Below are 23924 nucleotides of genomic sequence, written 5' to 3' on the forward strand. Positions count from 1 at the left end.
GCGCCGCCTACATAACGTTTCGAGTACTACGTTGAAATACCCACCACCAGAACATATCTCTATAGCATTGTTAGCTTGCTGTTAAATAACAGAACGAGGAACGCCGGTCGACAAGCCCAGTCGAGAAGAGACGATGTTTTCCCAGCTTCTGGCCGCAGCAACGTCATCATCACCGCGGAAGTCGTCTACCGCTGACAATGCTAGCTCTAGAGCTGGACCTATCAAGTCAACTGCTTCCTCACAGAAAGTGAATCCCACAAGTACTGCAGCAGGTCTAACAAGCGAGATCAAGCCATGGATTCCTGTTCCGGTAAGGAAAGAGGATGAAAGCAAACCCCGGCCAAGCTCGAGAGAAACTGGGGGCTTCACATCTGGTAGGACGATATCAAATGACAAGGCAAAGCATCTTGCTACCGTCGAGCGACTTAAAGCTCAACATCCTAGATCGGCCTCTACATACAACGGAAGTTCTGCTTCGGCCAAAATATCGGCGCTGGGAAAGTCATCGCAAGCGAATTCAGCATCAGGATTGTCGGCGGCTTCAGCATCAATACTGGCGACTAACAGAAAGAAGGTAGTGTACTTTATATGAGTTCTATATAATTATTCTAACGTTGCTAATGCCAATTTAGCCAAATTTCTTGGATATCTTAAAAGAAGCCGAGAAAGTTGACTCAGAAAAATTAAAAGTTACAGTCAAGGTCAGAGATCCTAAGAAAAAGCCAGAGAAGACTGGGTCAAAGGTTTTAGGCAGCCGACTTTCTCATTCGCCAAGTCCAAGCGTTGGAAACCCGCCTCCTAAGTTCTCAACAACGCCAGCCAAAGGACGAATATTAGATTCTACAATCCCCACGACGACTACGTCGAATCTGGATAGGATAGGCAGATCATCAACATCTCCGGCTATTAAAGGCGCTAAAATATCAGACAGGAAGTTACTAAAGGATAGACGGCCAGTCACAGTCAAAACCGCTTCTGCCAAACCTACAGCATCTCCATCTACAAAGGAAAAGTTGCCTTCTCGGCCTCGGCCTGTTCAGACAACGCATACTCCAGCGCCGTTTGCGAAGCCGATGGAAGGTTTGCTAAAGAAGCGAAAGGCAGCAGAAGAGTCGGACGCGTCTTTGGACGATTTCATAGTATCAGACGAAGAACAGGAGGACGATGGTTCTTCAATTCCAAGGCGTAATGCACGAAATGCAAGAGGGCCAGGATACGACAGGGATGAGATTTGGAACTTGTTTCGCAGAGGAGGGCGATCAAGGAATTATGATTATGAAGATGATGACGATAATATGGAAGCTTCTGGATTCGATATTCTGAGCGAGGAATTGAGAAGTACGGCGCAGGCTCGGAAGGAGGACGAGATGATGGATGAAGAGGAAAGACGTCTTGCAGAAGAAAAGAGGAAGAAGCGTATGAAACGACCGTAGCGGAATTTATCGGCATCGTTGGGTTATTTTGTTGTACAATTAGTCTGTATAAATATTTCGTTCGCATGTCGCGTTATGGTGTACTAAGACTAGGTTTTGGGTTCTTGATGACGTGATGTTGGGAGTATTTGCGTTTATGATTGCGGCTCAATATCATCGATTTGTCCGGCATTTTATGATAATTAAATAAGAATGGCATGCTTCACAGTTAAATCCAATTTTAAATCGGGACGCTGCCAATATAACTACTGTTTGTGACTCTCGTTAGCTTGTTCTTTCTCTTAACAACAAGTGCACCCAGTATACCATGGCATCTACGACTCGCTTTGGAACTCGTGCAGTACACGCTGGCTCCTCCCCGGATCCTCTCACTGGTGCCGTGATCTCTCCAATTTCCCTCTCAACTACGTTTGCGCAGAAGTCGCCTGCGGTACCCATTGGAAAATATGAATATTCGCGTTCCAGCAACCCCAATCGTGATGAGTTTGAGCAAGCTGTCGCTTCTCTGGAAGGCGGCAAGTATGGTCTAGCGTTCTCATCTGGCAGCGCCACCACAGCGACCATTCTGCAGTCTCTATCTCCAGGAAGCCACATTATATCTGGCGCAGACGTCTATGGTGGCACGCACAGATATTTCACTAAAGTGGCGCAATCGCACGGCTTAGCAACTTCATTTACGACTGATCTACTGACAGATATCCCCTCTCTTGTCAGATCTACTACCCGTCTCATCTGGGTAGAATCTCCGTCAAATCCGACTTTATCCATCACAGATATCAGAGCAGTGGCACAATTAGCAAAACAGTACTCTCTCTTTCTGGTTGTCGATAACACCTTCCTGTCACCGTATCTCCAGACCCCATTGGCACTCGGTGCGGACATCGTGGTGCATTCAGTAACCAAGTACATTAATGGCCATTCGGACGTCGTTATGGGTGTCGCAGTCCTGAACGATGACGAGATCTATCAAAAGCTTGTATTTCTGCAAAATGCGATTGGTTCTGTACCGTCAGCTTTTGATTCATGGCTGGCGCACCGTGGATTGAAGACTCTTCATCTTCGATCGCGTGCCAGTAGCGAGAACGCACAGAAAGTTGCAGAAGTACTGGCTAGTAATATCAAGACTGGTAAAGTCTTGCAGGTAAACTATCCTGGTCTTGAAATGCATCCCAATCGGCGCGTTGTCATGCAGCAGCATAGGGATGGTCTCGGTGGAGGAATGATTTCCTTTAGAGTCGTCGGCGGAAGAAGAGGAGCTGAAACATTTTGCCAATCTACAAAGATTTTTACATTGGCTGAGTCTCTCGGCGGAGTAGAAAGTTTATGCGAATTGCCGGCACTCATGACTCACGCTGGAATTCATGCTTCTGAAAGGATAAAGGCAGGGGTGCATGACGACCTTGTTAGATTGAGCGTTGGTATAGAGGATGGTGAGGATCTGGTGATAGATGTCCTGCAGGCTCTGGATAGAGCTACGGGACAGGTGAATGGTGTGAGCAGGTAGTTCAATTAGAAAGAACTGTTCGCATATCTAGATGTATATAATTTGGTGAAGTTATTTATTCGGATCTAATATATACAGAGTTCATATCGTTTTCATATCGTTAATAGCTCTATAATTCATCATGATAATTGTCTAACGCTTTCCTTCCTGCTTTTGGGTTACCAAATAATGTATGTCTTACAGTTGATAGCTTGTCCAGGAACACCATTTCTTGCCCCGGTGTGTTATCTAGATCACTCCTTTGCCCATCCACGGCTGATAACGACGAGCTCAAAGCTTCCTGCGCTTCGTGCTTTTGCCTTCTCAGAGCAGTCCTTTGTTCCACTTTCAAGGCTATCCATTGTCTGAAATTGTCTTGTATTGGGCAGTAGGTCGGATATGATAACTTCATAGCGGACAAAGCAGAAAATATCTTTTCACGAACATCCATGCTCGCAATATTATCATTCGCGAGCGCATCCTGGAACGCAGAACACCAGAGGCCCAGCTCGACTTTGAGTTCAGACTGCGTCGTATCTGAAGGACTGTTTGATGAGTGACTATTCATCATATCATTGACGAACGAGTCCTCAACTAAAGTGCCACAGCGGCCCATATAGTCCTCGTCAGGGATCACTGAAAAGAAGTAATTGCGTAGAATATCGCCACCTTTATGTTCCCAGAATTCTCTTCGTCCGTACTTGCCGTGTATAGATGATGCTAGTGCAAACATTATTCTAGATCGTACTTCCGGATCTTGCTCTTGATCCAAAGACTCTAAGAGATTGCTAACAACTTGAGATGTGACGGCAATTTGCAAAGCAGGTTCATTATTTCGAAGCGATGATCCAATAATCCTAGCGGACAAGGCTCGTACTGATGGTGATGAATGCGTATTCACTAGAGTCATGAAGACTGAAATGACCTCCGGCACGGCTAACTTTATGCCGAAATCAATCTCGTGAGAAAAATCCTCAATGTTTCTCATCGCAGCAATTAAAAGCTCATGTTCGTCCGCGTCGAGGTTGCTTTCCACAGACTGTAACGCCGACGACCCCAACGGACCGTCATCTTTCTTTGGCTCTGCCTCGGTCCTTTCAAAGTTAAATGAACTTATGATAAATGCAAGGTTATTCTCAAACTCTTCATGTTCCGATAATGATATGTGTGGATTCGGTTTATGTGAGTACGACGATTGTCCCCACACGTCGGGTTCAACTGCCACACTCTGCTCGTCGTTTGTAACTTCGGCACTTCCACCTTCCGAAACAACCACTACTCCAACATTGTCTTCGCTGTCGTCATTTGATAGCAACTTTGCTTGTCGCCGTCCAGACTCGAAATTCAATCGCACATGTAATCCTTTTAACTACTTGTCAGCTTCGGAGCTCTCACATGACGTAATATTTGACTCACCACCTGGAATGGCCTGATCCGGTAGTACCTCCTGCCAACGATCTGTAGCTTCAAAGACAGCTGGGTAGCACTGCCCTCCATCTGACGGACATATAACTTCAGTTTCTGTCTGAGCCTGCTCCGTGGCAGAAGGCTCGATAGCCGTGACGACGGAGGCGACAAACAGTATTACTGTCCAAGATCTCACTAGGACAGGTCGCATGAACGACTGAACACTCGTAATGGATGACACAACTATATAATGTATTATAGAACAAGAGGAGATGTCGCGGACAATAGCAAGGCGTGTCTAGCTTTATAATGACAGATGTGTCGTGTTTTGAACACGTCTACAATTCGATCGGCGCCATATCCACCGGCCCTTGAGAGAAGAGATGTCGAGCGAGACACCCCTGAATATCCGTGCAAACTAACTGACGGCGGCTCAATCTCTCCATTATTGCCAATCCACTTCAGACATCACCACAACTTTACACGAAAAGTGAGAAACTATGCGGCCGAAAGTTATGGCAGCGCGGGTCTACTAATTCATGTGTGATAATATCAATTTAAAAATGTTATTGCCTTACCACCGAATATAATAAGGCAAACTACCCCGAAAAGACACTTTATTATCGCGGGATCTGAGATGCACTGACTGACCAAGGCAATTCAGAACTCCATTATGCTAGCATCGCGCTGCATTAGTTAATTATATTATCATACTAAATAATACACGTTAATATTTAGAGTAATCAAAAAATCTACAAAATAACAAATAACAAAGCATCCGTGATATTTTTGCCGCAAATTCAAAAGCCAACCAGTGCATCCAAAATTACAAATATCGTACAAAAAAAAGTAATATTTTAGTTAACCAAACGTTCTTTAAAAGCGTCTGCTTGCAGTAATGAAAGTTCCGCCAAAATGTCTGAAATACCATGCTCCACATCTCGTGTCAGCAAGCCATTGCTATTAAGGCTTCGAATAAAGAGTGTCGATATCGAGTTCTGCAAGAGATGATGTCAATAAGCAAACTTTGCGTGATCAGAGTAGAAACTAAGCGCACCTCAATCCGTGTCACAACATTATCCATAAATGAAGGGATTGCTTCATCAGCTATATTTTGGCCCACCATCTCCTCCATGTAGGGGTCATGGTCCTGCTCCGGTAGAGGCGCTCCATTAAGATATGAACATATTCGCTCCATTCTCAGAGCCAAGGCACGTAACTTCCATATCGTTTCGGACGTCGGACTGACATGCCGAGGCGCAGATGCGCTGGCGGTCATATCAGGTGCGTTGATTTTCATGCGCGCAGCAAGATTTTTCGGATATATTATAGAGATAAATTCAGGACTTTCGAGGCCTTTGAGCTTCAAAACTCCCACTTCAGTCAGACCCCAACCATATCCGTGGAGAAGTTTCATATCTCTGTCAACAGCTTTCGCCAAAAGTTCGTCGCCGACAACGTCATAGAGTGCTTTTAAGTCACCTGGTGCTCCGTTGTATGCTTTCTCAAGTCTACAAACCTCGGCGACAAAATCTTGGCTAACAGTGACCTGGCCTCCATCAGCAACAGCGCTGATTCTAGAAGTTCGATTGACCATAGGCCCAAAATAATCCATTCGGCGAGTAATCGGGTCACGTTCGCACACAGGGGATCCCCAATGAACACCCATTCGAACAGAAAGACCTCGATATATGATGTTGTTATCTTCATCCACAACTTCAGCACCGTCTACCGAACTAATGATTTCCGCTGGCCACTCTGCGACCAGCAACTGCGATTGAACGCTAAAGCACCACACCATTGCAGCCGCTGCGCTTGGGAAACAGACCATGAAAGCGTCACCTTCAGTCTTGACCTCATAGCCACCGACTATGCGCAATTGACGTCGCATAATGGAGTTGTGAATTTTAATGGCAGACCGCATGGCAATTGGGTATGTTTCCCAAAGAAGCGTGGAATTCTTAATATCCGTAAATACCATGGCAACATCGCCAACAGGTGGAGAAACCTCGTCGCCCAAGCGTGCAAGCGCCTATAATTCGTCAGTCTGCTTATTTCTGACACACACAAGTGATGAGTTCGCTCACCGCATCTTCCGGGAAATTTCTCGCTCTCCGCCTTTTCAAAGCAGGGAACAATTCCTCATCCTCAACATTAGAGGCCGACCCCAAAGAAACACCACCCGCAAGACGAGGCCGGTTGATCTTCTTGCCAGAATCACCTACAGCAACGATCATCACCACGATTTTATCTGAGCAGCCATAAGCAATTGCAAAATCACGTAGCTTCTGAGCAGCACGCATCGGATCACTTCGTTCTGTAGCCGCCATATCCACGGCCGATTGGTAGTCAATGTATTCCCATAGCTGCTTAGTGGCAAGGATAAGTAAATCATCTGTATCGGAGAGCTGGCACTCGACAATTGACGGCGCGGCCTGGACGCAGGGAATAAGACTAAAGTAACCGAACGATCGAGAGACATCTAGCATATCATTAAGCTTTCCGGTTTGTGATACAAATCCTCCTGCCTCTCGAATTCGATCGATTTCAGGTGAAAATGCCGGCTCGTGTGTCTTCGTTAACAACCGATATTCTCTATCAGTTCGGGATAGTATAGCTCGGACGTCGCCGATATTAGCAATATAAAGCCTATTGCCAGCAATATACACTACAGTTGCGCAAGCTCCTGTATTGGCGTCCTCAGGTCGCACCACCACGACTGAAGACCCACGATGGCCATAGTCCAATCGGTATTTATCCTCCGCATCACTCATTGTTCGTGTACCGAGCTCTTTGTTCAAAGATAGGAAAGTTCGTCTCAAAGCAGTCGCGACCGACTCCCCTTCTCGCAACTTGCGCAGCTCTATCCCAAAAAAGTCTGCGAAGTTGTCCTGGGCAAATTTTGCGACCTTGCTACCGCCATCCGCAACAGGCCGACCATCAAATAAGCCAAAAATAACTTCGTCTTCGTTACCACGGAATCGCTCTACCGCCATATCAATAGTAGAGAGATGGTCGTATTTTCCTAATGTGTCAGCCATGCCGTATGGCATGGAGTGGACTTCAGATCCAGATGTACGGACACGTCGATCTTCCGTTTGGTCAGGAATGCTAGAGTCCGTACTTTTCAGAGTCACATCCATCAATCCTAGCACACGAAGTTTGGACAAGCTTGAGAAGTCCGATAAGTCAATTTCGCCTTTCCCATGCGGCACTTGCTTGATCTCGAGTCGTTTATTTCCTGATAAATTCAAATATTTCAACTCTAAATTGAAATTCCTATTTCCTTGTCAGCTACCACAGTAGCAATTGGCATAAGAAACCCCTTACCAATTCCAATCATATGGCCAGTTAGATATATTGTATTTCAGCGAATTGCTACCAACATCTAGTACTAGCAACTGGTTAATTTCCGCTAACTCAGCAGGTAGGGTCGGTAGCTTGTTGGCATTAACATGAAGTATCTTCAGATTAGTAATCCGAAAGAGATCATCCGCAGGTAAGATCGTGAGATTATTGCCAGAGAGATATAACTCCGTCAGATGAATCAGCCGACCAAGGGTGCCCGCCGGGATTTCGGACAAATAATTGTATGACAGATTCAGCACGACAAGTTCCGTCAAGAATGAGATTTCTTTGAGACATTCGTCGTTCAACTGGTTGTCTGCCAAATACAAATACCGAATACTCTGTGCCATCGTATTCGCGAGTCTAGAAGATGACGTCACACTGTCGTTTCTCGGCGCGCCGGATTCTACACCATCGGTGAGAACTGATAGCTTACGAGAAGGAATAGCCAGTCCTGTATCACTAGACGCTGCTGAGTACTCAGATTCCCGTCGTCCAGACAAATCTCGAGGACTGTATCCAGACGAGCTTGACATGTTGGACGTCCGTCGTGCTGGAGTTTCGTTTCCGTACATTCCCACTTCGGAAGTGCTAGGAATGTGTGTCAACCCTGATGCTTCTGTACTTATTGACCCGAGGTATAGTGGCAAGGGGAATGTATCCAAATTATTGGATGAAACATTCAGCAGTTCAAGGTTGTTCAATTGCCATATTTCAGAGGGGAGGCTGCTCAGTGTATTGCTGTGAACATCGATTTGTCGAAGTTCAGGTAAAGTACCAATTTCAGGCGGCAGCGACGATAAACTGTTTCCAACGCAGCTAAATTTAGTAAGTCGTCTCAAACGACCAATTTGAGACGGTATCGTGCCAAAATGGTTGTTATCAAGCGTTAATTTTTCCAAATTAGTAATTTTTTCGAAAAAGCCTTCAGGAAACGATGACATTTTTGCATGAGCCAAGTTGAGTGTCGTTAATGTAATCATCGGTAAAGTGAAATTGAATCGTGTGACCGGATTTTGATTGAGGTGAAGTACACGCATTCTCTTTGAGTATTGCTCAACGCGCGATACAGAATTGTGCGAGGAAAGGAAGACTTCGAGCCGTGGCAGCGTCATCACCACGTCAACGTTTGTCAAATCATTGTAGCGAATGTCGAGAGACTTGAGAGATGTGAGATTCTGGAATGTCTCAGGAAGCGATCCAGTAAGAACGTTATTTGTGATAACGAAGGTCTCTAGCGCGCATAATTGACCAATTTCTGGCGGGAGCTCTCGAATATCATTAAAAGACACATCAAGCTCCAACAGAGTAACGAGATTGCAAACTGAAAGTGGAAACTCCGTGAAATAATTAAATGCCAAGTTTAACTGCCTTAGATTTCTCAGATGAACAAAAGTACCTGGAAGTGCAGAGAGGCAGTTATTTTGCGCCTTTAAAGACACCAAAGTTTCGTGCTTTTCAAATTGTGCATTATCTAGATCTTCCAGCCGATTACTAGATATGTCGAGATAGTTCAATTTCGCCGTCTGCATTATACTTGTCGGAAGGTGTGCGCGAAAATTGCCGGCAAATTTGACTTCTCGGAGATTGACGCAGGCCTGGATAAATTGCAACGGTACATCGAGCGGCAGATTCTCCGAAAGATTAAGTGAAATGATCTCACTGGCATGCTGATATAACGATGCTGGGATTGTCTGCAAGCTTCGTCGTTGTAAACTAACTTGCGAGTATTTCTTGGCAAGTAAATAATCTTCCTCCTGCTAGTATAAACAATTAAAACAATCATCTACGACAACGAGCAAAAGCAAATTGATACGTACGCCATCAATAGGAACCGCACTGACTGAGGGGATGAACAGGAACCGGAATAAAAATCCCATATCCTCCCGTCCCATTTCCCAAATTGGATCTTCCTCCGTGTATCCACATAATTCCAGCATCCTTTTTTGCAATGTAATAGGTCGTTCGTTGGCATGCAGAGTGCGGATCAACCCCAAGCGGCGAAAGCCGATTTGATAGTGTGCCACAGACGGCAAGAAAAACTTTCTTCCCAAGATTTGCAGCAGATCAGTGACAGTGACATCGAGTGGGCAGACGACAGTTGCAAAGGTGCCGTCTGTTCGAAACACGCGGACGTAATATCTTGACACGGCCTTGGACCGTGGGACAGGCACTTTCTTGGGTTGAGGTGGCTTCACGCCATTATGAAGATCTTCATCCGGCCGCATCACGCCCCAGCTTTCCGGTGCCGTCCAGCCAGCTCCCGTAGGTGCGCCTTGCGACATCTTTCGATCCGACGGAGGTGATGGTCCTAGCGCGTAGGGGGTAGGAAATGGTCCGGATGTGTGGCGTTGGATGTCATTACGGGGTATCGCCTTGTTCGGGGTGTTATTACCTCCACGGTGAGCAATGAGCCTGCGATTCTTCATCAAATGACGTTTAGAAGACTTCCGATCTTGGTGATGATGGAGATACTCGGGTTTGAGAATGCCAGTCATATCTTCCACATGCGTGTCCAAATGGAACAGATGTGGGCTGGATTCTGTAGAGGCAGGAGAGGTGATGCTTGTGCTCTGCTTTCGAGCCGCGCTTGCCTCGGCAGTGTCAGTATGTTTCGCATGAAATATTCCATCTTTGTGAATCCGTTTAGTAGGTGTAGAAACTCCTTTAGTGTGAGATTTGTCATTTTCAGATTTGAAATGTTTCTGCCTGTACTTCAAAAACATCGACGGCGAATCGCTTGGATCTCCAGAATCAGTAAGTGATGCAGTCGCTGGAGAGTGCTGTCCAGATCGGTCCGAATCCACGACTATAAAGGGAGTTAATTGTCATGTTGCATTACGAGTGATTGTTTGGTATGTGATGGCGGCTACTTACTGTCGGCGGTATCCTTGCGCTTAATGAGTTTGCCCAAAAAGCCGCGCTTCTTTCTATCTCTGGAAAAAGACGATAAAGATGATGGTGGTCGCTGTATTGGATCATGGTCCATGATGAGACCGATCTGCTCCGCCTTGACCGCTCACTAAGTGCAGCAGAGCAGACAGAACGGTGGGCTTTAAGACTAACTGTAAAAGGGACGATCCAATCGAAATTTATTCCTGGCTAACTCTGGATCAAAAGAACTCGTCGACAAATATATTTTGCCTGCAGAATCGCTGAAAAATCGAGACGAATTGCGGGAAGAAGTGTAATGTTGGGGGCGGTAAAAGACTCTGCTTGGCGACAAAGAAAAGAGCGTAAGCCGCGCTTGGAGCCAGGCGGGACGTCACTGCGGCTGCGGCGGTGCCCATAGCTTGTGACCATGATCCTCCCCACATTCCGTCACAGCTACTACAACAACAGAGTTACGTCCAAACTTAACTGATCTATCGTACGCTAATTTACTTACTTAGTATACAGAACTGTTTATACTAGACATTTCATAAATAGGGAAAGGAATCAGTAATAAAGAATGTCTACTATGGCTAGCGAGAACTTAAAAGTTTGCGGTTACCCTACTTTCTCGCGGACACTCCTTATTTACGTAGAATTCAAATCATCTCATTAATATCGATAGTGAAGCAACAATATAAGGAGAGCAAGGTGTACCGATTAGGTTGCAGGATATGAAAACTCCTACTCTAGCTTGCAAATTTCTAGAAACATGCAGCAGCTGCTTCATCAAGCACAACAAGCACTACCACAACATAGTTTATTTGCACTCTTAGGCTTTTAAGACTTTGCAAGAACCTCAGCGGATAATACAATGTAATCACAGTCAGAAGAACAAAGAAAACGCCTTAAATTGGAAAGTTTGCGAGATTCGACCTTGCCGGCAACTGAGATATCAAGCACGATGTCTTCTCTCTACGCTGCAGTTCGCTATTAGAAGTTCGTATCGTGCCTCTTGGATCTACCACGATGCGTGGCTTCTTGCAAAACGTGCGAATGGCCAGACGGAGGAGTAAAGACAAATGGTGGCAATGGCGGTTGCGGTTGGGCTAGTGAGAGGCACACTAAGCAATAACGTGACGAAGATATTTCGTTGATGATCTCTGTTATATTAGTATGCGTTATTAAATCACCGCAAGTTCAACTGCCTCCTGTGAGTATGATCTTAGCCGAGATCGCTTTAATGGAAGAGAGTGTGAATGCGACGTTAGACTTTGACCTCCTACTCAACCGAATAGTTCGCTGGTCAGCCGATCCCAAATTTGTGGGATCTGAAGCACAGCAAAGCATATCTCTTAATATATCTGTGAGTCCCGTTGCGCCTTGTCCTGGACATGCTCATCCACTTAGGTCTCTCGATGCCAAATCAAACTTTGAACGGATATAGCCTTGTTATCAAAAGGGAAGCTACTGTTAAGAAGTGCTCCATATTTTACACTTTTCTTCGTTATTGCCAATTATCTGCTCAAATTAGTGCTGCATGTTGCAATAACAGTAAGCACTGTCTCTGTTCTCATGTCACCCATAGCTCTGCGATATTCCCACGCTGCCGAATTTTTCAAGTATCTTTTTCTTCCTCTTATTGTAATTTGATACGTTATCAATTTCTGCCAATTTCTGCTGCTTGAATATAAGACTTGCTCAGATTCAACGTGATTAGAAAGCACCACTGGTGTATAGGTTTGTTGGTAGTATACGTAGATCGATCCTAAAGCAAATTTGAGCTGGCATAGTGATTTAGCTGTTTTGATTGATGATTTGCCGATTTCCAGATATCGTGAGGTTTCAGCCACGAGATGGCTTGGCTTGAGGAATGCCGATATCGCATAGTCACTTTCGGCAGTATCGGCGAATCGGCAACTGGTTAGAAGACATCAATTAGAGGCATGTTTACTTTGAAAGATAATAGTCGGCCAATATTCTTGATGTATGGATTGAGCAGACCACCAGGCGCTGAATATACCAGGGGTAAGGGATTATTGCACAACACAGCCAATTAAATGGAATTGCTGGCTGGCTACGTAACTTTACCCCTGCAACCCCCGCAACCCATGGTCAAGATGTTGGCATCTATTTGCTGTACCCTTTTTGTCTACGCTGATTATGGCTGATAATTTCGTTCTTTTACTGACTGCCAACGTATTCTGTTGATTACCCGTTGCTTTCAAGTCACTAAATGGAAGATATACCAAAGCTATCTGTCTCTATTTCGTGCTGGATAGGATGCTGTGTGGATACCAGATGGTATTTCCTGGTATGCTATGTAACATTGCGACATATTTGAATCTATTTAAAATTCCACCGATGCATATCCCAACCCATATTAACGACATGACTAATATATCACATTACCCAATAATATACAAAGTCGAATATAACAGACTAGTCGTTCATCTTACATTATAACGCAGCAGTGAGGTGAGCTCTCTAACTTCTTAGACTTCGGCCTTTTAATTTCTGCGACTTGGTGTGAGATCACCGATGATCTGGACGAGGCCATCGGGAATTCGCGCAGGGATAAGGGATCGTCGCCGTGGGACGCTCCAGTGGTTTCTGATTGTGAAATATTTCGGCGGATGGAATTTACTGAATAGGGAGAGGTTTGAGTGCTCGTAGGCTTGGAAGTCGAGGTCATGTCGGATCTTGTTGGCGACGTCGCGGAGACTGGAGTGAAGGCGATTTCAGGCGATGTACTTACCGACAGCGGAAAGGAATCTGCGATCGATAAAGGAGTGCCTGGAGTATCAGCAGTCTCATCAGTGATATATGACGGTGAATTCTCATGATCACTCGGACGGTCTACAGAGTACAACTCGTCTTGGTGCTGGTGGCGATGATGGCGATGGCGGCCATTATAATAGTCATGTCTGTGTCTGTGCTGTCTTATGGAGTCGCCAGCCTCAGCTTCGTTGTCTTCGTGTTCATTGTATTTATCCTCATCTTCAGCATTATGATGTCGGCTACGTTGTTGAATGCGCTGAAGATTATTACTATTATTATTATGATGATGGTGATGGTGATGATGTCTATGATGAGACTTGTGCTGACGAGGCTTATCAGGTGGATTCATAGAGGCGTGTTCGTCCCTTTCGTAACTGGTCATTGGCGATATTGGTACGCTTCGCATCGAACTAAGGCTCCTGCGCATTTGGATATCATTCCCGTCGGGAGCTGACGTTGCTGCTGCTGAGGCAGCGATGGCAGAAATGGCAGCGGCGGCAACAGCCAGCGAACCAGGAGCGTATCCGTCGTCCTGTGACAGTCTATGCTGGTACGAATACCCATCCTGTGACACCCTTCGCGAAGGTACCGGGGCCGTGCTGCATTCCATACGCAGCATGGACTTTGTATGATGCGGAGCGTTACCAGAGAAGGACTCGCTTGTCTGAAGTGGCGACATTTCGTTTGATCGACCGTTATGCGCGGCTGTTGATGATGCAGATTTTGGGCGTATGTGGGAGCCCGGGATTGACGCCGTACTAGTCCTTCTGAGGATTAAAGGCGGTGGAGGAGAAACCACCTGGCGAGACCAGTTCTCGACATCGCGATACTGGAATCATTAGAAAAACGCGTTAACTTATAGATATGCGCAATTGCATGAGAAGAACTTACACCTATTGTCGAGGTCATGTATGGGCGGATAGTGAGCGATCGAACAGCTTAATCTTGAGAGATGGTGTCGCTTCTAAAACGGCACTGGGACAAGTATTCGATGAACGACTTATTCATTGGCAATGCCGTGAGCGCTTCACGAAAGGATCTATCGCGCAAATAAGAGGAATGGGTGTAGCGGGTATGCGAGAGTCGAGGAGAACGTAGAGATAAATAATATGGAGGGTTGGATCGGGCAGAAACAATGAAGTAACTGGGGTAGTATCTGGCACGAGGACTTCAAATGCTCGAATACCTTGATTATTCTGATCCGGCAGGGAGAGAGTGAACGCAAATCAGTATTGGGGGGGAAGCCGGTACCAATAATGGCACAATAATATAGTAAACGAAACGAAAAGAAAAGAATGCTAGTGCGTTTTGGAGAGTATTCATAGGGGTCCGCGAGTTTGGCGGCATCGCTGACGGCGGAGTTGAGATACTACCGGCCCCGCCGGCAATTCCAAAACGTCCAACGACGTCATAATCGTCGTTAGGTAAAACTGCGCTTTTTTTAGTGAGCGCGAAACATTGCATGATTTCAGGAGCCCCTCCAATCCAGTGAGAATAATCACTATTGCCCAGTATCAATATCCAATTAATTCATTTGGCATCTCATTGCCAGTATTTCGCACCGGAGTATTGAACAATCATTAATATGCACAACCAAAGTAGCTGGTTGATTGTAAGTGTTAGCCATCGCGCAGTCACCTCATTTAGGGCTAAACTGACAAATGAAGTTTCGAGATGCGCTTTAGGGTTTCATTTAGCCTCTTTCTTTTGACAGCGGCTGGAAGGCTAAGCCCGGCTTGGGCTAGAGAACACGAGTTAGGTTAGGGTTTGCCGGACATGAGAACCCTCCGGAGTCCGAGAAGTCCGATGGCAAAACTGTTGAGGCTGTCAGCACTCAGCAGTCAGCAACGTCTTCAAGTTGTATGAATAAATTGAAAGCTTGAGAGCCTGTGAATGGTCCGTTTCGTATTTGCTAATTGTTATCGCAGATCTAGCCTCGGATAGTAGTATTTTGCTAGCATTCTTAGTGACCGGGTTGCCCCAATTGTTTGTTTGTGTAGTAATTAGTGAGACCATTAATAATGTTTGAGACCGAGGCACTTATTTTTGTGGCCACCTTGATTTAAATAGCGAGCCCACAACACTTATCATATATGTTATATATATGATCCACAATGATAACCGTCTGTCGAAAACAATACACCTATCATGCTCTCCTTCACTAAGCCGTTTGAACATCACAATGTAGATATTGATCCGAGTCTCGGAAGACTGTATAGTGCAACATCCGATACATCGCTGAGACAACGGTCATGAATGCACAAAATTTAGTAGCCAGCTGTTTATTTAGATGTAGTGTCTAGAAGATAGTCGAATTAAGCTGTATCTTATCGCGGCATCGCTAATCTATAACTGTCACCCCTGCACACTTGCGACCCTTATAAACTGTAAGTTTACTGGTGTGATTTGGGTGGACGGAAACTACCCACTACTCTTCTCTACCAAAAAAAAAAAACTAATCTACCGGACTGGTACTTAATTCAAATTCACATGCAAGGTAAAATATTTGTAGGTTTAGTCGGAACGAAATTGATCAAAAACTGCGCGAAACGCGACAAACACAACGCGCTCTCCATAACAGCCACAACACAAACCATCACGTCAACGTCCTTTGTATAGCTACACTCGATATTCGCAATTGCTGCCACATTCCACCAACCAACCCTTCTTTAATCACCTACCATTGCGATCTGTTGATCTATCGTCAAGGTCAAGACAAGCAACCGGTTAGGACGATGTCAGGGTTCGGTGCAGCTAATTTGCTGAAGGACATCTCAAATCATATGACACAACAACAAACAACCATTGATCTCGCGTCAACCATGACCATATCCAATGCATCGGCAAAAATGGACTCATACGATACATTGACTACGTCCTTTTCAGTTCCCTACATCATGATACTGGAACCAGAACCCGTTGATGTGGTGTTTACGTCAAATGACGGATTCAAGCTGTGGAATGATCCCATCAAAGCACAAAGTTCTCATCCAACTGACGGCAATGAGCCAGTCAGATCATTTGACAACTTGGGTGGAATTCGCAGGGCCGTGGATGCAATTAATGAAGAACGGAGCATAAATGCTCTCGTAATAGTTGAGAAACGCTCGTGCAAATGTGCGACCGTTACCATTAGCGGACCTTCTGCCTTAGTTCTAACTGAGCGCGCCAAGGTCTTGAGACAGTACTATGAAATTGTGAGCATAAATATGAACAGAACTCATAAGTTTAATACTAATATATATAATCTTCCAGGGCATCGATCACGTCGGTATAGACACCTTCCAATTACTTGACACGCAGGGCAAGCTTCAGCCAATCGTGCGAGACCAATTAGAAGCTATCGCGGCGTATACGTCGACCGCCATATTTGTCACAAAGGTCCTCGACCCATCGCTTAAACCGCAAAATCCGTCACCTCTGGAACTAGAAGATATATGGAAACCGTATCATATTCTCGCATATGGAGACTTGGATAGCATAGCATTTGCAAAGACGCGAATGGCGCTGATGATTGATGAGATGGTATTCCGAATCTCTCTAGATATGGCGGTTGTAAACAATGCTAACCCACTCGCCAGAATGGACTATTTATCGACAGAATGAGCGTTCCTTTATCCCTCCATCCACTTTTGGCAGGCAGAGACCAAGTCAATTTCCAGAAAGTCACCCAGGACACCGGGACGAAGTTGTACACACCAACTCTGTTCCCAAGAGTTCACTCGTCAATGGACGAAAACCATGCCCGGCGAGACTATGATGAAATCTACATTGTGGGGCAAGAGGCTGATGTGGACAATGCACGAGAAATGATCGGCACACTGGTAAGTCCAGCCCCGTTAAAATGTCTTGTACAGCTCCTCTAATATGTGACAATATAGATACGAAAAGTGCCGGTTTTTAGCAAAGATTTTGTCATCCAGTTTGCCAAAATTGATTTTTTACTATTACGTTCCTTAGACAAATTGGAAGAACTCTCACGACAAAATGGTTAGTGGACTGAGATAGAGTTGATAGAAGGCAGACCTTAATATCTATGCAGGCGCTTTTATTCAATTTCCAAATCTTGGAGCTGCGAGGTCACTAGTCAACGTGCAATGCCCTTCTCATATATTTGTCGAGAAAACCATCCGTGCCGTTGCTAAACTTGTAAGTCCCATGACGTGTACGGTGACTGGATTTCGAGATTTGCTAACGCGACACGCACAAGGCTTGTGACGTTTATTCAGCTGGATACTGGATTCATGAGGGTAGAGCTGATGACAAGGGATACCTAATACAGCCAAGGAATCTTCCACCAGTTTCGGCCATTCGCGACGCTCTAGAACGGATATCTTCGACTAGCGGGGCTGACATTTCGTTTCTGAAGTGCACCTTTGATGTCACTGGCGATGCTGATGCAGCAAAATCGGCGGTGTCCCAAATCCGTGGATTGCCGTTCTGGCCGGTAGGTTTGGACATTTTACTAATATCTTCTGACTCTAATATATATATGCTGACCCGCCACTGTCTTCTAGAGCGAGAGCCACCAAGTTCGATTTAGGATAGAGCTTTCTGTGGACCAGCGAGAATTTATCGCAGGCAAGAAGAATGGCAAGGTCAACCGGATCATGAGCACTGCGCACGTGTGGATTAAATTCGAGCCATTTAATGAGTATAATTTTTTCGTGGATCTGGTCTCTACGAACTACGCCGCCGCTTTGTTTGGTATGCAACTGTTGGAAGAGGAGCTGCCGGCCGAGATCTCATTTTACATTCCCGAGACGTACCATCGCTCCATAATCGGTACAGGTGGCCAGCAGATCCAGACTCTGATGCGGAAATATAACGTATTCGTCAAGTTCTCGAATGCGTTTGAACAGGTATCGGATTTGGGCATCGTGTCTCGGATAGATAATGTTGTGATACGCTGCCCGGCCAAGAACGCAGACTCACTGTTACCAGCTAAGCATGAGATCCACGAGATTGTCCAATACTTGGAAAATCAGCCGAATCAACCTCAAACACAACAGGCACCGCAGCCGCAACAACATGGACATCATCAACACAATTCTCATTTATATCCTGCTCAATCGACACAACCCCACTCTTCGTATCCGCCAGTTCGGCGGTGAGAAAGATATCTGTACAAAATTGCATCAAAATCAAATAATTATTTTCATCGCTAAACACCCTTCTTGCATATCCTTAGCAGGGTTAAATAGTTTGTTTGCTAGTATTATTTAAGGTCTAGTTTGCTAGTTTTTTTTTTTTTTTGCTTTGCCTGCCTTACGGGGTTTATCGGATTCGGATTTATTGCGGTTATTGTTGGCCATTTAGATACGCTTTTTGAAGCCTAAGTTGATTGAAAGTACCAGTTTTACTCTAATTACCATATATTGTTATTCATATATCCTCGTGTTAGTACCATACTTGTTTGAATTGATCTAAATCCTCTAATAACCCAACAGAATAAACCCCAAAGCTATCTCTAACGAATATGTATCACGAAATCTGAAAGATTGTTACTCACAAAGACGCCATTATATATACGTAGATCTATCTAAATTCTCCTCTCAATGCCTTTTTATCTAATCGAGGCGGCAAATATATCGCCCGATTAACACACAATCAATTTTTTTTTTCCTTCTATCAAAAATAGTAGTGCCCGGTAATGTTGCTAGACGGCGACGCTGTCGGCGACGCAGAAACCGTCGAATTCGGGTATATGTACGTGGAATTTGTAGCATTGTGCCATCCTATGAACATCGTCGCCGCGGCTGACGTCGTCTCTGAAGTCGCCGACGATGACGTCGAACCCTTGGCAGCAACCTCACCAAGCGCACTCGTGCTGGACGTCGAATTGGACATAAAGTGTGAGACATTCTTCACAGTGGCAGCGACGACTATGGCGATAGCTACAGCAGCCGCTACACAGAGAAGAATGAGAAAGTTGCGACGCTGCAGGCCAAATATACGCGACCCTGGCGAGTATTTCTCGGGATCAATGCCGCGTCCCGACTGCGGCGCGTTATACGGCTGCAACGGAGCCGAGCCATGGCTGTAGTATCTATCTGGACGAGATGGTGGGTCTGCAAACGGATTACCGCTTTCATAGGTGCCGTAAGAAGCCGACTGATTCGTTCGTGATTGCTGACGCGGAGATGGTACATATGACGGGTTGTCGGTGTATCTGGCTGACGGCTGCCGAGATGCTGAAGACGACTGTGGGACAGACGAGTATGTCTGGTTGCGGACATCGCGTGTGGTCGACGGAAGCATGGTCTGACTATCTTCATCATCCTATCATTACTTTGTTAGTATCAGATAGTTCATAGGCACTAGAACTACTGTTCTTCATAACTGTGCCGCAACCGCCGGAACCGCCGGAACGACCGAATCCCACAATAGACTGAAAATATTAATACATACCAAGTCGTCGGATAACACGGGCGATCCAGTGCGCTCGTATGGATCTTCAACTGGATGATCTCGTGGACCAATGTAATACGGATCGTACGAATATGTGTCGCGGATCGAGGCCATTTGCTGTCTTCCTCTTGAATATTATCTTGTATATATTAACCTTTCCTGTACCTCCGAATATTGAAACTATAGCGATGCAGAATGACTAAAAACGGACAGTATTTTCGCCTTTACTACGTGATTTCGCACTGATGGATGGGACATCAGGCACAAAACAGCAGAAAAGTTGTTGCACCAATGCTGCACGCAAGCCGCATGCAGCCACGTGGCTGAAGCCAAGAACGCTCGGATAACGCGTAAATTTCAGCCGAACCCTAGCCCTGCTCTCGTTCACTTCCCCAGGAACTCGGCGAACGAGCGATCTCGCATTCCAGAACTGCTACTTCCCCCCTGCAAGTTCTCAGTAATTATGCGGAGGCCAAACGGGTCGGGCGAGGGCGCGCGATGTTCCCTCCCGGCACGCCCGGAGCTTGGTGAGCTCTTCACGCAAGCGACAATAAAGTCAAAAGAATTGCATCAGCTAGCCGGGAAGATTTAGCAATCTTTTGTCATTTCGGTCAAAGAAACATGCTCTGGAGTGTTTGGCATAAGTCCGTTTAGAAATAATGGCATGGCTGGTGTAAAGGTCTCTTGTTCGCAGCGTTTCAGGGTTTAGTCTTTTTTTGGGCTAAAATTACTCTAAAATCAACTTTCACAAGTAACCGATGATAAGATTGAATTGCCTGTCAATTTTCACTTGAAAAATATGTATTTCTTCTAGGATTGTCTTGGATACAGGATTGTCTGACGGAACGTTGCATGGGTCGTCGAGGTCAGGAAGTGCTTGATGAGTCACTCTTGAATTAACCACTGTATAAGTTGGCCCCGACCCCGGCCTGCAAAACAACACATTATACTACCAGCTAGTCAACATGGGAGACTCAGGAGCCAAACAACCTTCTTGTGTATCCGAACTATCATTTGGCGCAGCGCTTCGCCCATCCCGCAAGCCCATATATGGCGACTTCGTCACCTTGCAACCAATCAAACCTGAACATGCGGGTGATTTGTTTGATGTCGTCGGCGGCAGTAACCTGGAACATGTCGCCCTGTGGGATTTCATGCCTGTCGGCCCATTCATTAGTCGGCAGGAATTTGACGGCTATATAGAGCAATGTGCAGAGTCGTTGGATCCTGTCTTCTTCGCAGTACTTGATAAGGTGTCCGGCAAGGCCATTGGCAATATCAGTCTGATGCGCATTGACGCTCCAAACCGTGTAATTGAGGTTGGCCATGTCATGTTCTCGAAAATTTTACAGCGGACAAGAGGTGCCACCGAGTGTTTTTATCTCCTTGCGAGATTGGTCTTTGAAGAACTCGGCTACCGACGGTATGAATGGAAATGCAACAACCTCAATGAGCCATCCAAGCGAGCAGCGCAACGACTGGGCTTTACTTTTGAAGGATTGTTCCGCCAACACATGATTGTCAAGGGCAAGAACCGCGATACGGCATGGTTTTCAGTCCTTGATTCTGAATGGCCAGTAATGAAACGTGCATTCGAGGCATGGTTAGATCATAATAATTTCGATGAGCAGGGCAATCAGCGCCACGCGCTTGCAGATTTGCGGTAATAATTTGTTATTTGCCCGATCCTGAGTAAAAGAAAACAGACTCATTTGATACGGGAATTTGTTGTATATCATTTCGCGCGAGGTGTCATGAACATTGCCAGAAATCTGCACGTTTTTCTCACAATAAAATTATTTAGATGGATCATAGACACATTGCATTGGAGCTGAACTACTTAGCTTCATATACAGCTCCGTCAGAATCGACCTATTTATATCGCCTTCGAACCAATTCTACCACGCTATGGCAGCTGAGGGCTGTCTACGAACGGAGTGTTTGACAATGCGTGGTCGGGACATTGTACACAGATGAGCTACTTTACTACCTGCCGTCCGACGCAGACGCTAAAACGACTGAACCAACACTAGAACGTGGCTGAACGAGAGAACTTTCGAATGAGCGAAGATATTCTCACAAACGTACAGGCGGGCGAAAACCTGCCCAGTTACTGGACAATGATAGCGGAGGTTTTGCTAATTAACACTACGTGCCACGTTCGTATTTGATTAATGGCCGCCTATTAATCTGAATGTTTATTGTTGGTTGCCCGAAGTGTATTTGCCGGCGTTGCGGCAGCACCGTGCTCACAATAGCGATTCAGATAGCGACGTCCATCATTGCTCTATAAGATGGTTGAAGAAGACTAATCTGTTGACGGCTAGGTGGCACTTATAATCAATTTTATGGCTCCTTTTCGAGACTTAATCTTCCCGGCTGTGCCATAACTCAAGATTAAAAAGTAGCTGGGATCAAATTCATGCTAGCAACTCAAATTAGAAAAGCATTACTATAATTTAACCAAAAAAAAAATCCCAAAAAAAAAAAAAGCAAATTGCAGCACCTACGATTCCAGCGTGGTCTCCCACCGCAGTACTAAGTAGGCCCAAAGAAGTTTAACTGGTGTTGATCGGACGGGGAACTGTGTTTTCTTCTTGGTATGGCCGCAGCTATTGAAATCACTACAGCGGACATACATGTAGCAACTATTGCCCTCGCCGCTGACTAAGCGGTGACTTTCTACGTTGATAATATATGTTTTTTTTTGGGAAGTGCTGTGATTTGTAATTTGGGGACTTACGGAATTCTCGATGCAGGCTTAAACAACAACAGTCATAGGTGTGAACGAATAAATTTTTTACGAATAAACGGAAATCCTGCGAATAACGAATATTGATATTGCCTGATATGCCGAGCTTATATGTTTCGTTTTTTTTTTGTTCGAGCTCTTCCACTTCAGCTTTCGTGCACCTGACAATTCGTCTTTGTGATCTTCCGGATGAAGTTGACTTTCAGCTTCGTCCAACACAACGGTTCTCACAAAACTGAGATTACGCAGTCCACGTTCGTTGTCGTCAGTAAGCATGTCTAGCAACCGTGCGGGAGTTACAACCAGGATATGTGGATTTCCGCATTTGGCGAGAAGCCTCTTTTGCATCTTATGATCTTCTGGCCCGCCGCGATATAACAATTGCACGATATCTGGCGTCGTCACGGTTGCATTTCCGGACCGCAGAAGTGAGATGAAGATCTCCATATACCGAAACCCTAGTTCGGGTGTCCGGACGAGGATGAGTGACGTAATACTAGGAAGCGGGGTCCTGAATCGTGGCTCGGAAAGTAGGTGCATAGCCAGCGCTAGCGATTTCCCTGTGCTGGCAGGCGAGAGGCCGATGAACGAATGTTGATGCTGAAGTGCACCAAGCAGAGCAGACTGCAGAGACGTCGGAATGTGTGCCTGCTTGTATTTTAAGCGGAAGCTAGATGAGGCGTTGCGACGCCTGTCTCAGCGCCAGCGTACATTGTGTGAATTGGCGAGAGGAGGGATCAATTGACGGAGTGCGGAAGGAGAAGAGAAGGGGCCGATGGAGCAGAAAAGAGGACGGAGACAGAGGAAGCGGTCAACTTGGAGTTGCGAATTGTGGCGGACGCGAGTTAGCACTTGGACAGGGCGGGTGTGGTCAATGTGGGTCAATTGATATATTTTGCGCTTGTCGGATATCGAAAGCTGTACGAGGCTATAGTGCACCCCCACGGGGTGCGGCTGAGGTTGGGAGAATGGCGCGGGCAAAGTGTTGGGCGCGGCGCCGCTCCCTCGGTACTCGTGCGACGCCGCACTCTCTTCCGCGTCCCGGGGGCCCCCAATCGCGACAATACATAACGATTACATGATAATTTTACAATGAAAAAGCTCTACAGACCAGTACTGAATTACTTAAGTACTATCACAGCGCGAGGTTGAGAGACGTATACAATTAGGTTGTATATCATCCGGTGGCAAGATTGTGCACCAACAAAGACCCGTCAGGTCGCGATTGAAGCAGCGTGCCTGGTGAGATACCTGATTATAGTTAATGATCAGCATGGTGGGATTACCAAAGTTACACGATAATCGGCGGCTCCAATTGAGTCAATCCACCCAACAAGAGCGCGCTAATTACTGCAAGAGAATGAATATTAATACTGATTAGTATTCATTATATTAAGGATGGCGTCGTTGAGAGTTGCCATAGACCTTCCACTTCTTC

The 23924-nt window shown here is 45.7% G+C and overlaps 9 protein-coding genes across 9 annotated transcripts; 4 read left to right on the top strand and 5 right to left on the bottom strand.

Annotated features, from left to right (window-relative positions):
* The first annotated feature begins 46 nt into the window (after positions 1-46).
* V1513DRAFT_479967 (SPT2 chromatin protein-domain-containing protein) lies at positions 47-1606 on the top strand. The gene is made up of 2 exons (XM_066900317.1): positions 47-574; positions 633-1606. Exons 1-2 carry the CDS (start codon positions 134-136, stop codon positions 1431-1433), a joined length of 1242 nt encoding a protein of 413 aa, XP_066752753.1. The 5' UTR covers positions 47-133; the 3' UTR covers positions 1434-1606.
* V1513DRAFT_447517 (Cys/Met metabolism PLP-dependent enzyme-domain-containing protein) lies at positions 1607-3058 on the top strand. Its single transcript, XM_066898407.1, has one exon. The coding sequence runs from the start codon at positions 1741-1743 to the stop codon at positions 2935-2937; it is 1197 nt and encodes a 398-aa protein (XP_066752754.1). The 5' UTR covers positions 1607-1740; the 3' UTR covers positions 2938-3058.
* V1513DRAFT_447518 (uncharacterized protein) lies at positions 2982-4794 on the bottom strand. The gene is made up of 2 exons (XM_066898408.1): positions 4333-4794; positions 2982-4278 (listed from the first exon to the last, which is right to left on the bottom strand). Exons 1-2 carry the CDS (start codon positions 4532-4534, stop codon positions 3047-3049), a joined length of 1434 nt encoding a protein of 477 aa, XP_066752755.1. The 5' UTR covers positions 4535-4794; the 3' UTR covers positions 2982-3046.
* Positions 4795-4927: 133 nt separating this feature from the next.
* On the bottom strand, positions 4928-10888 carry V1513DRAFT_447519 (phosphatase 2C-domain-containing protein). Its single transcript, XM_066898409.1, has 5 exons — positions 10549-10888; positions 9492-10480; positions 7654-9431; positions 6411-7602; positions 4928-6355 (listed from the first exon to the last, which is right to left on the bottom strand). Exons 1-5 carry the CDS (start codon positions 10658-10660, stop codon positions 5270-5272), a joined length of 5157 nt encoding a protein of 1718 aa, XP_066752756.1. The 5' UTR covers positions 10661-10888; the 3' UTR covers positions 4928-5269.
* Positions 10889-12813: 1925 nt separating this feature from the next.
* V1513DRAFT_447526 (uncharacterized protein) lies at positions 12814-14595 on the bottom strand (the record flags this gene model as incomplete). Its single annotated transcript, XM_066898410.1, has 2 exons — positions 14215-14595; positions 12814-14152 (listed from the first exon to the last, which is right to left on the bottom strand). Coding segments are annotated over exons 1-2 (1168 nt in total), but the record flags the coding sequence as incomplete, so codon positions are not given.
* Positions 14596-15738: 1143 nt separating this feature from the next.
* V1513DRAFT_447528 (uncharacterized protein) lies at positions 15739-18787 on the top strand. The gene is made up of 7 exons (XM_066898411.1): positions 15739-16520; positions 16579-16848; positions 16905-17147; positions 17205-17313; positions 17366-17472; positions 17534-17770; positions 17841-18787. The coding sequence occupies exons 1-7, from the start codon at positions 16059-16061 to the stop codon at positions 18435-18437; spliced, it is 2025 nt and encodes a 674-aa protein (XP_066752758.1). The 5' UTR covers positions 15739-16058; the 3' UTR covers positions 18438-18787.
* On the bottom strand, positions 18686-19744 carry V1513DRAFT_447530 (uncharacterized protein). Its single transcript, XM_066898412.1, has one exon. It carries the CDS (start codon positions 19582-19584, stop codon positions 18955-18957), a length of 630 nt encoding a protein of 209 aa, XP_066752759.1. The 5' UTR covers positions 19585-19744; the 3' UTR covers positions 18686-18954.
* A 955-nt stretch (positions 19745-20699) lies between these two features.
* On the top strand, positions 20700-21401 carry V1513DRAFT_381325 (acyl-CoA N-acyltransferase; the record flags this gene model as incomplete). The annotated part of the gene is made up of 1 exon (XM_066895065.1): positions 20700-21401. One exon carries the CDS (start codon positions 20700-20702, stop codon positions 21399-21401), a length of 702 nt encoding a protein of 233 aa, XP_066752760.1.
* Positions 21402-22534: 1133 nt separating this feature from the next.
* On the bottom strand, positions 22535-23026 carry V1513DRAFT_426102 (uncharacterized protein; the record flags this gene model as incomplete). Its single annotated transcript, XM_066896151.1, has 1 exon — positions 22535-23026. One exon carries the CDS (start codon positions 23024-23026, stop codon positions 22535-22537), a length of 492 nt encoding a protein of 163 aa, XP_066752761.1.
* Between the last annotated feature and the right edge of the window lie 898 nt (positions 23027-23924).

This window comes from Lipomyces chichibuensis, assembly GCF_038497645.1.
Source record: "Lipomyces chichibuensis strain CBS 12929 unplaced genomic scaffold V1513scaffold_23, whole genome shotgun sequence".
Taxonomy (NCBI): domain Eukaryota; kingdom Fungi; phylum Ascomycota; class Lipomycetes; order Lipomycetales; family Lipomycetaceae; genus Lipomyces; species Lipomyces chichibuensis.

Coding starts and splice junctions, on each gene's coding strand:
- V1513DRAFT_447528 (XM_066898411.1), top strand. CDS start 16,059: ATGTCAGGGTTCGGTGCAGCTAATTTGCTGAAGGACATCTCAAATCAT. Junction 17,148..17,204: donor GAGAAATGATCGGCACACTG/GTAAGTCCAGCC, acceptor GTGACAATATAG/ATACGAAAAGTGCCGGTTTT. Junction 17,771..17,840: donor GTGGATTGCCGTTCTGGCCG/GTAGGTTTGGAC, acceptor ACTGTCTTCTAG/AGCGAGAGCCACCAAGTTCG.
- V1513DRAFT_447530 (XM_066898412.1), bottom strand. CDS start 19,584: ATGCTTCCGTCGACCACACGCGATGTCCGCAACCAGACATACTCGTCT.
- V1513DRAFT_447517 (XM_066898407.1), top strand. CDS start 1,741: ATGGCATCTACGACTCGCTTTGGAACTCGTGCAGTACACGCTGGCTCC.
- V1513DRAFT_447518 (XM_066898408.1), bottom strand. CDS start 4,534: ATGCGACCTGTCCTAGTGAGATCTTGGACAGTAATACTGTTTGTCGCC. Junction 4,279..4,332: donor GGATCAGGCCATTCCAGGTG/GTGAGTCAAATA, acceptor AGTAGTTAAAAG/GATTACATGTGCGATTGAAT.
- V1513DRAFT_447519 (XM_066898409.1), bottom strand. CDS start 10,660: ATGGACCATGATCCAATACAGCGACCACCATCATCTTTATCGTCTTTT. Junction 9,432..9,491: donor GTGCGGTTCCTATTGATGGC/GTACGTATCAAT, acceptor TGTTTATACTAG/CAGGAGGAAGATTATTTACT. Junction 7,603..7,653: donor TGGCCATATGATTGGAATTG/GTAAGGGGTTTC, acceptor ACAAGGAAATAG/GAATTTCAATTTAGAGTTGA.
- V1513DRAFT_479967 (XM_066900317.1), top strand. CDS start 134: ATGTTTTCCCAGCTTCTGGCCGCAGCAACGTCATCATCACCGCGGAAG. Junction 575..632: donor TGGCGACTAACAGAAAGAAG/GTAGTGTACTTT, acceptor ATGCCAATTTAG/CCAAATTTCTTGGATATCTT.